The 12,742-nt window shown below is 40.2% G+C and overlaps 1 protein-coding gene across 1 annotated transcript; it reads left to right on the top strand.

Annotated features, from left to right (window-relative positions):
* The first annotated feature begins 220 nt into the window (after positions 1–220).
* si:ch73-252i11.1 (uncharacterized protein LOC553517 homolog) lies at positions 221–12,214 on the top strand. The gene is made up of 12 exons (XM_054624592.1): positions 221–558; positions 2,074–2,209; positions 2,444–3,224; positions 3,342–3,395; positions 3,508–3,634; positions 4,279–4,444; positions 6,487–6,607; positions 6,700–6,796; positions 6,902–6,980; positions 9,143–9,273; positions 9,523–9,674; positions 10,243–12,214. Exons 1-12 carry the CDS (start codon positions 284–286, stop codon positions 11,055–11,057), a joined length of 2,934 nt encoding a protein of 977 aa, XP_054480567.1. The 5' UTR covers positions 221–283; the 3' UTR covers positions 11,058–12,214.
* The last annotated feature ends 528 nt before the right edge of the window (positions 12,215–12,742 follow it).

The raw sequence follows: 12,742 nt of genomic DNA on the forward strand, positions 1-12,742 counted from the left end.
TAATTATAGTTATTACTTTTCTTTTGTGGTACTTTTTCTGGTAAATCATGTTTCCATGTCATGTCTTATACCACTGCAGGAGTGTGTGTGAGGTCACATAACACGGCGACGCCCCCTAGCGGCGCAGAGCAGCATTACACCATTACATTCTGCTAAAAATAGGCCCAGTTAAGTTTCGGTTTCCAATCATCAGAAAAGAAACCCTCCCTTCATACTCCACTGTACCCGACGGCCGACCACAGTCTTCCGTCCTGTTTTATGGTGGAAGGAAACACGGACCAACATGATGGAGGTGGAAATATTGAAGTTCATCTGCGACAATCAAGGAGCAGTCGACACGGATTATTTGATGTATAATCTGGGCTCTGGAGACGTTGTTGATGACATCATCAGCAATAAAGAGAAATTTGCTTTGTGTTGTCCCTTCGGACAGCCGAAGGTGGTGGCCAGGACCAGGCTGAAGCTGTGCAAAGTCAAAGATTGTATGGGCTCCTGCTACATGCTGCACCTGTGTAAAAAGTTCCTCCTCTCCGGATCCTGTCCGTTCACTAATAGCAGGTAATATGTTTGATTAAAGGACGAGGCTTTCATCGTCAGTCATATGAGACATATGAGTCATGAGTGCTGGGCAGGAGAGGCCTGTGACTCCTTCAAATATTCCTCAATTGTTGGTTTTAAGGGATCTTTTACTGTTGAAATTCGAATAATTAACATTTTTCTAGATGTAATTAAAGCTACTTAGTGCAGAAGGAGACTGTCCCAGGTTGGTTGGTTGGTGACCTGTTTAATGACCCGTTTTAAAGGCCTTGACACACGTGATGCGTTCAAGCGCTGTTGGTTTGCAAGTTCGCCATAAAAACTAGTATGTACACTATGTAGCTTTACAGGCTAATTCAACACAATGAAGGCTGATGGCGCCTTTGAGTTTGGAAGTAGCTTCAAAGTGAGAGTGGTTCTTTTTAAGGAATAGTCTTGACATTTTGGGAAAATCACTTAGGTTATTCACCTCTGGCAGAGAGTTAAATGAGTATATTGATATTGAAGACATCTTTACCGGCCGCTACAGTGTTTTTTCACCTTCGCATTGGGAGTTTGTGTGTGTCACCATTGCAAAATCACAACAACAGGTGTGCAGTTGACAGTCCAGAGCAGGTTGTGGTCCGAGCAAGGGCCCCATAAGTAGGGGCCATTGGCCCCCCTACTTTACGCTCCTGGTCCGTTTAGCCTTGCTGCTGGTGTGATCCCATGGCAAGATGATCTCTAGTTATCAAGGGTAGTGTATTATGGATGTGTAAACGGAGCCCAGGTTTGTGGGTCAGGTACATGTCCATGGCACATGTCCAGGAACCCTAAGTAGCATATCTAAATAGGGAGCACATAGTGACAGAACAGATGTTTGGAGCCCACTCATAATAAATATATATTTAATTATGTGTAAGTAAAACCGAAGTGTAAGAATTTTACGATTTGCTTTTAGGGGGGGACTTAAAGTTACTCTAAGGAACTTTTAATTGGTTATGAAACCATCTCAATTCAATACTGATGCCTCTATATGACCTGCACATGTAAACAAAACCATCAGCGAGAAGATTTCTGTATTTTCTGTATAGATATTTTTAATACTTGTCATTGGTGCCGCCTGGTCTGATTCCACACAAAATCAGATGAAATCATGCAGATCTGACAGAAAGTACTTCAGCTCAGACTCCAGAGAGGCCTCCAGCATTAAAGGTGACCATAAGCCCTCTTAGCATATTACTGTAGATAAGATTTGTATTTTGTAGTTCAATACCTCTGTGGAGCTGCTACTATAACTCCCATTTGTTTTTATATATGCTGCTCAAGCATATCTATCATTTATTCTCTAAATGAGCAGCACTATTTGTAAATGTAAGACTTTTCAACAAACACATGAAAGAAAAATAAACTTTTAAACCCATTCATTATGTCCTCTTTTAGCTAAATAGAATACATTGCAGTTGCAAAATGTCATGCAGGAAGTCATTTTTTTCCCAAACAGCCAAATATTTAACATTAAACACAAAATGTGTGTGTTGTTCTCTTTGATGACAGGAGGGGATGCAGATTCTCCCACGAGCTGGACTCCGATCACAATATGCCGTTACTGCGAGTGCATGAGCTGGAGACTCTGAGCCTGACGGAGCTGCGCACACTGCTGCTGCAGAGCGACAGCTGGCTCCTGCCTCCTGTAAGTTTGGCTTCAACCAGAGCAGGAATTTTCCAAATCAGATTGTTGGATCTGGTGCTATCGTGTATGGAAGCGTACACAAATCTTGAAAACCTGATTGGTAGAGACCCTAGAGTTCTTTAGAGTAGCAGAAGTTGTATTGACTGCATCAACACATCTGTATTCATCATCTTAAAGGGCTTTTCTTTGCCTTTTGCTTTGCTTGATTGTAACCACTGATTCTCCCTGTACCAGATATGTCACAATTACAACAATGGTGGCGGCGGGGAGTTCGGCCTCTGTGAGGAGGGCTTTGGTTGCAAGAGACTACATATCTGCGAGAAGCACTTGAACCGCGACGGCAGCTGCTCCAAGAACCATGATTTTAACGATACACAGCCATACAAGAGCCTGCAGGAGAGAGGCGTGCCTGACGACCTCATCCCCTCCCTGAAGTCTGTTTACGCCAACATATTGGCTTTGAAGTACATCGACAGACAGGCTGATAGGAGCGACCGGCAACAGCAGCAACCTAACTCCCCCAATGGTGAATTCTCTGCGGCTGCTGCCAACAACTCTGATGCGGGCGGCCACGATGGTATGAATTCAGCCCAAAGGCAGTGGTACAGAGGGAGAGGTGGTAACCGGGGCAACAGAGGCAACAGAGGCAACAGAGGCAACAGAGGCAACAGAGGTAACAGAGGCAACAGAGGCAGCAGAGGCAACAGGGGAAACCAGGGCAACGATCAGCTGCAGCAACGAACCTCTTCCTGCAATGACATCGACGTTGACATGGATGATTTGGATCTGAACAGAGAAGATGGACCGTACGAAGAGCAGCAGCTAAACTCCTCCGCCAGTGACATCTCTGACGACGGTCCGAAAAGAAAAGAAAATCCGAATAAAACTTCAACAGCCGACAGAGGTCGCGATGGTAACAGGGGAGGCCATCAACAGCAAACCCGTTCCACTTTTGACATCCCTGGTGCTTTCAACGACGATGCAAGCAGAAGACAAAGGCAAAGACCCGTCAGAGGTGAACTACGCCAGCTGCAAAAGCTCTCATTAAGAATGTCGTTTGAGAGAACTGTTAAATGTAAAAAAACAAACATTACACCTCTTTACAGTGCACCTTTTTCTTTGTGTCCTCCAGATAAAACTGAGATATGCATGTTCTTCGTCAAAGGACGCTGTATACACGATGATGGTGAGTAATCAATTACACATGATCACGTAAAACAGTAATATTACACGTGTTTTGTGTCTAAGTGGGATTTCTTTTGTGGTTCATTTTGTCTCTATGACGGATGTCTTTTCAGAGCGATGCTTTAAAGTCCACGACAAGATGCCGTACAGATGGGAGGTCAAAGAGGACGATCGGTGGACCGCCTTGCCTGATAATGAGGCGATCGAGAAGGAGTACTGTGACCCTAAAAACACATACAGGTATTCTCTACTGAAATTCAGTGGTATCGTAGTTCTGGGAAGGTGTTAATCTTTGACCCAACCATTTCAAGATGTATGCTGAAAAACAAAGATTTCCTTTATCTTTACAATGACAAAAAGCCTTAAATACTTTATGCTGATTCTTTTCCTTTTTTTAAAAGGGAAAAATTGTCAGTTATTTACAAGTTTACAGTTATTTACAAGTTTGAGACCAATCTTATGTCAGTTGGGTAAATATTGAGGTCCTATATGGAAACCGCTATGGTTAAAGCTTAATCCCTACAATAACCATAATGTAAGGACAAGAATACCAATATCCCATTTAGTAAAAACAATAAATAAAATCCCAATACAAAGATATTAGATATAAGGAGAGATGATGTTTTTTTATACTTTTTTTTTTATCTGTTTGTTTATCATTTCTCTTACTAGTGCAGTATGAAGTAAAAATGAAAGTTTTTTAATTAGTCCTGCTGTACCTGGAAGAAAAAGAAAAACATGATCTGTAAGGTAGTCTTTCATAGGAGTAACCCCAATATTGATCCAATTGGAAACCAATGTATCGGTGTAACCTAACAGATGACTTGCTGTTAAAATTAATTGAATTGTATGAATTAATTGCTATTTATTTTGCTGTATTTTAGTAGTGGCAGCCCACCTGTACATTTTGACACGATGACCCACGGATCCAACGAAATACGGCGACTCTCTACGACAAACTCTTTGCTTGAGCCCACCTTCATCCACACCACTGAGTGGGTTTGGTACTGGGAGGATGAGTTCGGGAAGTGGAACGTTTACACTTCAGCTGTGAGTAACTGGAGTTATTTTCAAGTCGGATTTAGTGGTGATTATGCGGACAGCACAACACACTAGTTTAAAGTGTGGTGAAGCTGAATTTGAATTTCCTTTGTTCTGTTAAAGCTGCTTTAATTATTTTAGTTATAGAAACAATGGATTAGTTATGTAATACTGTGAGGTTAATAATCTCAAATATGAATGTCCCAGCCTCCCCAACCTTAGAGCCAGTCAAGGTGTTTATTATCTGACCATTACAGTATAAACCTGATCAAAGTTCGAAGTCATTACTACAGTAACGCCACATCATTAAAACCTAGTAAACATTGACACAGCTCCTCATAGATAACAGTGCGAGTGAACAAACAGAGGAGCGGCATCAAAAAAGTAGCAGCAGCACCAGCAGAAAACTGTTCCATTGAGGATATGCGCACTGACAATATGCCACAGTAAGCAAAGCTGGCGGAGCTGATTTGGGCCCAAAAAAAAAAAAAAAAAGGTCACTTTACCTCCATTTCAGTGACATTTTGAATTCGTGCCGCAACCCTAAATGCTGCTGTGGTGACAACGGTTCACTGCAGAAAACTCACTCCAGAAACTTGCGCACACAATGAGAAAACGAAGTGTGGCTGTCCGAGCTTTGTTGAAGAAGTAATCCTATATCATGTTATAAGTTTATACATACAGCTCAGGCTGTGTGGCAGCATCCCTGAGGAAAGAGATGAGCAGCAGCAGATATTGTAGCCTGGTTGCATAAATTTGAATTTGTCATGCTCATATTGGACTGTTGAATTAAGAAATTATGTTTTTACAGCATTTACTGGAGCTCCCACAGTTAAAGCTTATCCAACTTTCAAAGCAGAGCCTGCTAAACAGTTTGACTTTTGTCCTCAAGGTTTACACTTCCAAAAAGAACATTACCGGTACCGATTTCACACATTCAGAGCAGCATGTGAACACAGCATTGATATTATGAATAAAAGAAAGAAATTGTTGGGTTACATGTCCCAGTTCTCCACTCGAAAATCTAATCCTGGATCACAATGCATATTCACGTTGTTCCTCACATTTCAGTCAAATTAATTCAAGTACTGAAATTTAAGGCACATTTTAAAATGTTGGTGCACTTGCCCTAAACAAATTAAAACTTTAATTCAGTGTTCTAAATTACAATTCTGTTACGAACAATTACACTATAAATGGGGAATAGTGAATAGACATAAATGTTAGCCCACTGTTAGCAACATAATATCTACTTTATCTTCTAATCTTGATTTATACAACAGGAAATCTTCAACTCGACACCGATGAGAACCAAAATACTTGAGAATGAATTTGAATATGAATCTAGTTTTTGACAGCAACCCATACCAAATAAGCTAACTATAAAGGAGAAAATATGCATTTCTTGCAGAGAGTTAGATTTGAAGATTGATACCAGTCATTGATGTCTTTACGCTAAATATGAATCTAGTGCAAGCAGCTGGTTAGCTTAGCTTAGCATAGTGTCTGGAGAGAAACAGCTAGCCTGGCTCTGTCCAGAGATAACAGATCTGCCAGATCACCTCTTACACTCAATATTAAACACGTTTCATTATTTGTTTTGTTTAATTTGTACAAAAGCCAAAGTCAAAAATGTAGATATTATTGTTTTATGGGGGAGTCATGAGTTAGAATTTCTTGATTCTAGTTTTTGGTTGCCTGGCAACCTGTGATGACAAGAATGTTAGGTGGATTAAGTTACCGTCAAACGGGCCCCAGCAAGTTGATCCTCTTTTTCCACTCCTAATGCTAAGCTAAGCTAACAGGCTGCTGGTGCTAGCTTTATATTGTAGTTAGTGTGCAAGATCATTTTTGTTTAGCAAGAAAGCAAACAGGTGAGTTTCCCCAAAATGTTTTCATGAAAACACTTGTCAATGCACTGATTTAATGCAGTAAACATTAATTTGAACTTTTACGTTCTGCAGGTAATACTACCAACTCGCTCCTGATTGGTCATTGGTCACCATTTATGTTTTGAGGTAAAAAATAGACTCATCCGTGTTGTGTTGCAGGCTGCTGGACGAAAAGTAGCGGACATGGACAGCTCTACGCTGGAGCAGAAGTTTCTGAGCAACGACAAAGATGTGGTGGACTTCACCGCCGGTTCACAGTCATACTCACTCAGCTTCCAGGGTAAACAAATATTACGCAATGGATCTCTCTGTTTACACTTTTGTGCATTTTTGGAATATTTAAGCAGCCTTTAAATATTTTCTTTTCCCCAGACATGATACAAACAAACAAGCAGTACGGCACCAAGAGGCTTGTGAAGAGACGGCCCCAGTTTGTCTCCGCAACTGATGTCCAAACAAAGAGAGTGAGGTACGACATCTCAAATATGCTCTGTTGGTCCCACTTATGAATAATTTTATTCAAACTGCCTCACAATAAAACTAATCCTAATCCTACTTTGCTTTCTGACCACAGAAGGCCTCTTGGTCAACAGAATTTCACCGCCATTCCCGACAACTGGGACAAGTCTCAGATTCCAGAAACAGGATGCAGGGTATTGTGAAAACACCACACTTTCAAACTGCATTAGGAATATAAATTCCAAGTATCTACAGTTTTGGCTATCATTCGTGTCCTGGCTTGGAAGTCATGTGAATGTACATGCTATTAAATGTTTTAGAAAAACAAAACTAACTGCTAGAAGTAGCCAAATCAACGTCTTATTTTAATGATGTGAGTATTTGCTTATTGTTTGTAATCTGGGTGGAATTTTTTTTACAAAAGTGAGGGGAAAAAATGTTATTGCTCCCCGCCATGAATGCACTACAAAATTCCCTTACAGTTCTTGATGAGGGCATGGCTAATGTTAGCTTGCACCGTATCCATATTCTCACAATGACTGTTTGTTCTGAACAAAAATGGCGACCCCTGATGAGGTTTGTGTAGATGCTACAATGGCATCAGTTAAATTAGAACTGGAGAGTATTTCTTAATTGAAAGAAGAGCAAAAATGTCAGTGACAGTTTTCGATCCAGGACAAAGGATAGGGCTTCTGATTTTTTTTAATTTTTTATTGTCTTTAAAACCTTTTTAAAAAAGTGTTCTGTGACACAGCTCCATTGTCAAAGCTATTAAAACACATGGATGAGTAACACTAGTGCACTGGCTGTGACGTTCCTTCATTACAATGAACATGGCTCTGTTTATCTGTTCCAAATACACAATCCTGCTGCTGTAAAAACTCCAAATGCGTATTAATCCACTGCTGAAAATAGTCCCCAACAAATGCACTGATTATTCCTGTTTAAGTAATGTTGAATAAAGATTACTGATTTTTGTTTTTAGATAATACTATAATAATTTATTTAGCTGATGCTTTTACCCAAAGCAACTCAACCATGTTGGTAACTGCTTATAAAGTGTAAGAATCATGAAGATTAACATCTTCAGGAGGAACCAATAGCATTGGGGCTGAGTGCCACTGACAGGGTAGCAAAGTCAGCAAGTATTAGAGACTGACCAAAACACTGTTGGCTTTGGTTAAAAATACTGCCTGGCAGAAATGAAAAACAAAGAAAGACTGTTGTTGAAGTGAAGCCCCTGAAACCAGGCCAACGTCACCCAGTCCAACCTGCTGCACCAGTAGGCTAAAGAATTTACAGCAGCGGGATTCACCCGTAGAGGTGCTGCAGTTATAAATACTGCAGTTTATTGTGCCACCAGCAGCTATAAGAGGAGCAAAACATTTATTCTTCAACATTGTCTGCTGGTGACACCAGTGATGCAGCGGAGGCAGCTCCCTCTACACCTACAGCCTGTTAGCTAGTTTATTGAAACAAAGTTCAAAATGGTTGGGAACAATACATTAAATGTAAAAGACCTGAAACATGCAGTTTGAAAGATTTGACCTAGTTTTGCTAGATATTTAGCAATGTCTTACAATGTCTGCATATTTCACCCTCTTTTGTTTTTGCTTATTAAAAGTGCTAAATAAGTAATTAACAGGAAGACACACACTAGACATTACAAGGGAAAAAGGGAAACAACAATCATGAAAAATATATATATGAATACAGATTAAGCTGAAATAAATAACAGGAGGTATCTGAGTCAATTTAAAATTTTGATTTTCTTATTGTTGCCCAGGTGAGTATTTGGTGGAAATGGGAATAAAGACATAAGCAACTCAAATTATTATTACCCAGTATAAAATGATAACAACAAAAGTGACTTTAATAACATGTATTACCATCATCAGGATGATCATCATTCTAGTAATAATGAACTGTATGGCAGTAATCATAAGCGTCATCATAGTATTAATAAACAGTATACATCAATCATCACCATGAAAAAAAATAATATATAATCCAAATAACAATGCTTATCATCCTAATAATAAAATAAAATATTAAATAATGATATTACTAAAAATAATGAGATCCTAATTCTACCATTAATTATAACATTCTTAATAAAGTACCACATTTTAAACATAAAAAATATTACCATAATATAATAATCACTATTAAAAATGTATCATAATTAATCTCTGTTACTGCTGGATGTGTAAATAAGCAACTGTTTGCTAGCAAGTTCAACGTAGCTAGCAGCTTTAAAGGTGATATGTCAATGTTGTGTTCACAACTTGTTTACGCTGCCCCCAAGTGGCCAAAAATAAGTTGGATCATTCTGTTTTCTTTGTTTGTCTTCCAGCGAGTCCCCGTCCTGCGCATCTCGGCTGAATTCAAGGAACTTGAGAATCTTTTCTGTGAAACTATGAGAGGCTTTGACATTGTCAAAATAGAGAGGATTCAGAACAAACCTCTTTGGGAGGTCTTTCAGTGGTACGTATGTAATCTAAAGTGTCACCCGTCCAAGTGGTTGTGTGTTCAATATCTTCTCAGCTAGGTTGTCAATGTATCAGATAACCACCACTCTTTAGTTGTTAAAGCAAGACTATGCAACTTTTATAAAGAAATTACACATTCACCCTCTAATTGCCCAGATTAGTATTTATTATAATCCTGTGGTTGCCACTTGTGGACGCATATCAGCTTGATCTACAGTTTTTCATTTATTCTTTCAAAATAAAGGCAGAAAAACCAGATGAAGAACAACAACAAGGGGCACAATGTGACCGAAAAGAAGCTTTTTCATGGCACCGACTCTAAATACTTAGATGTCATCTGCCACACCAACTTTGACTGGAGAGTCTGTGGAGTTAATGGAACTGCTTTTGGCGAAGGTGAGTTGAAGAAATTTGAACTGTGGGCCTCTTACTGATTTGATAACAATAGATGTGCAGTTGCTGTATTCAATTAAAAAGAGTCTGAGAGGATGGGATGGTTTATTAGATAAGCTCGGTGTCTCACACACATTTAAAGGGACAGTTCACCAAAAACTAAATGGAACTTACTTTTTACCATTATCCGGTGTTTCAAGCTGTCCATAAGTGTTGTTCAACTGAAACAATTAGTTTATCATTTGTTGTAAAGTTAGCTAGCTCAGTGGTGCTAGATAAGCTAGCAGTTTATATTCAAGCCTCCTTCTGCGCAGTGATACGGTTAGCGCGTGTAGTTTGCTAGTAAATTGAATAATTTCGGGTTTAGACAATTTGGGCGCTGGGAACTTAAAATACTTTTTATTTTCTGACATTTTATAGACCAAACAAATAAATGTTTATCCAAGAAAACAATTTGCAGATTAAGTAATATTTAAAGTAATCCCTAGCAGCGGCCCCTAGTGTCTTTCCACAGGCAGTATAATGGCACTACAATAATCCCCAAATCTGTAATCTCTGTGTCCAATCACAGGTAGTTACTTTGCCCGGGACGCAAAGTACTCACACAGCTACACCGGTGTCTCTGATGTCAAATCCATGTTCATCTCTCGGGTGCTGGTGGGAGACTACACCAGAGGGTCCCCCAAGTACCGCCGACCTCCGTCCAAGGACAGTGGGGACATAAACTTCTTTGACAGCTGCGTAGACGACGTCATGAACCCTTCCATCTTTGTCGTGTTTGAGAAGCACCAGATCTACCCGGAGTACCTGCTGCAGTACAAGACCACGCACCCACTTGTCGCTGTGTATGGTGCCACGGCAGCACCTGCGGCAGCACCTGCCCCGGCACCGGCAACAAGACCGGCTCCCCAACCGAGCGTGACGACTTATCAATTTAGTACACCCACAATCCGACCCAGTACATCAGTTCCTGCACCAGTAACACCCTCAATCCGACCCAGTACACCATTTCCTTCACCAGTAACATCCTCAATCCGACCCAGTACATCAGTTCCTGCACCAGTAACATCCTCAATCAGACCCAGACCATCAGTTCCTGCACCAGTAACATCCTCAATCAGACACAGACCATCAGTTCCTGCACCAGTAACATCCTCAATCAGACCCAGTACATCAGTTCATCCACTAAGTATACCCTTATACAAACCCAGCACATCTGTTTCTTCATCCAGTACATCCTCAATCCAACCCAGTACATCAGTTTCTCCACCCAGTTCACTCTCATACTACCAACCCAGCAGAAGAGTTACCCAACCATCGCCATCTCCTCCACCTCCCTCACCTCGACCGAGCCCAAAGAAAAATGATAGCTGTGCCATTGCTTAGAGACAATGGAGTAGTGAGGGAAGGCCTCTTTTTTATGAATAATCATAATTTAAGGAGCTTGATGGTGCTTGTGCAGACTTCTTTGGGAAGTTTGGCAATGATATCCATTAAAGAGTGCAATTAAGAGTAGAGTGACTTTCATACAGTTGTATCACTTAGAGTGGTTATTTATGTGGAAGAACATACTAACACTAGAATAGTCCAGGACAAAAATACTACAGTGAATTGGAAATATTAATTCAGTTCACAGTAGATGAGTTTCTATCCAAAAGTAAACAAACTTTTAATTTTCAATAAACAAAAATAATGGAACATGATGCATGTTTCCGCCTGCTGCTGTTATGCAGATATTTGGAGTTGGTCCTTCGAGATAAACGGTCGGTGACACTGATTTATTAGTCGGGTGCCATTAAAACGGTACAGAAGATGAGGCAGCAACAAGACAGCACCTTTGCGCTATATCTTCACTTTCCGACCTCTCAGTCAGGTTTGTTCATGGCCATAACGACAGACGGATGGAAAAGCACTTATTGAGGTGTGGTTAACCTAAATGTCAGTGAAATTCATTCAAAACAGACTCTGCTCAGGAAACTTTATACATCACAATGCCATTCAATTACTCATGGTTTATAACAATGAATACATCCTATGTAGTAATTGTTCAGCCAGATATTCTGCTGCATAGCTCCTCTACCAGTAGAGGGTGACAAAATCCTTATCGCATCCTAAAATATGCCTAATAGCACTAATAGCTTCATTCAAATAAGGTTTGTAGTGTATGCAAAGTGTTTCAAGTCAGAGCACCACTTGTAGGTTTTTTGTGTCGAGTGTGACTAAAAACTAAAAACATTTTTTTTTTCCAAATTGTACTATTTGCTGATTTCGTGCATTGAATCAATAAATAAATGTCATGTTAAACTGCACACAGAAACACCTTTTTATTATCATGTTTGCCTCATATGGCCTTGTTTGTTGCTGTTGGAGCTGCAGTTCTCTCTGCCTTTCTCCGTCTGTCTCATAAGTGAATTGAAAATGCCACCAGCGGTCGGGTTGAGCCTCTTAGTGAAATGAGGCAGGGCATGAAAAATGATCAATATGGCTGCCGGTGCTTCCTGTGACATTAGACATTAGGCCTGCAACCCCCCCCCCCCACCCCCTCCCCACACTCCCCCTCACACACACCCAAACACAGACAAACACACCAGTGTACATACACTGGCATACGCCTCCTGTTGTGTTTCCTGACAAGCTGCAGTGTGATCGTGAATATGTTTGCATGTAATGAAGAGATTTCACTTTGCTTATGCTCCCTGACTTTTTCACATCTACACCTTGGGGATGTTTTGACTTTATGAAATGATTCATAGGGTTATGGTTAGGATATGAAATTGAATTTGTTCTATTTGGCATTTTGCTAAATTACAATACCACCAAACTTTGGTCCCGTTATACTTTGATCAGTGCAAATGTAAACAATCTTAACAGAAGGAATCACGAGAATAAACCACTTTGGTTTATGATCAAAGAAAACTTGAGATTTAAAGGTGCTCAATACGGACTTCAGAGCATATCTATTGTATTAGAGATTTCTGAGCCTGTAGCTAGAAGCTAACGGTGCTACCAGTGCAAACAAAGGCAACAGTGCTGACAAAGCTAACAGTGTTTACCTGAAGGGGCAACCGGAG

This window comes from Anoplopoma fimbria, chromosome 23, assembly GCF_027596085.1.
Source record: "Anoplopoma fimbria isolate UVic2021 breed Golden Eagle Sablefish chromosome 23, Afim_UVic_2022, whole genome shotgun sequence".
NCBI lineage: Eukaryota > Metazoa > Chordata > Actinopteri > Perciformes > Anoplopomatidae > Anoplopoma > Anoplopoma fimbria.

Bases quoted from the DNA above. Each gene is read 5' to 3' on its own strand.
- si:ch73-252i11.1 (XM_054624592.1), top strand. From the start codon at position 284: ATGATGGAGGTGGAAATATTGAAGTTCATCTGCGACAATCAAGGAGCA. The intron at 559-2,073 runs GTAATATGTTTG...CTTTGATGACAG, and splicing joins TGTCCGTTCACTAATAGCAG to GAGGGGATGCAGATTCTCCC. The intron at 9,675-10,242 runs GTGAGTTGAAGA...GTCCAATCACAG, and splicing joins TGGAACTGCTTTTGGCGAAG to GTAGTTACTTTGCCCGGGAC.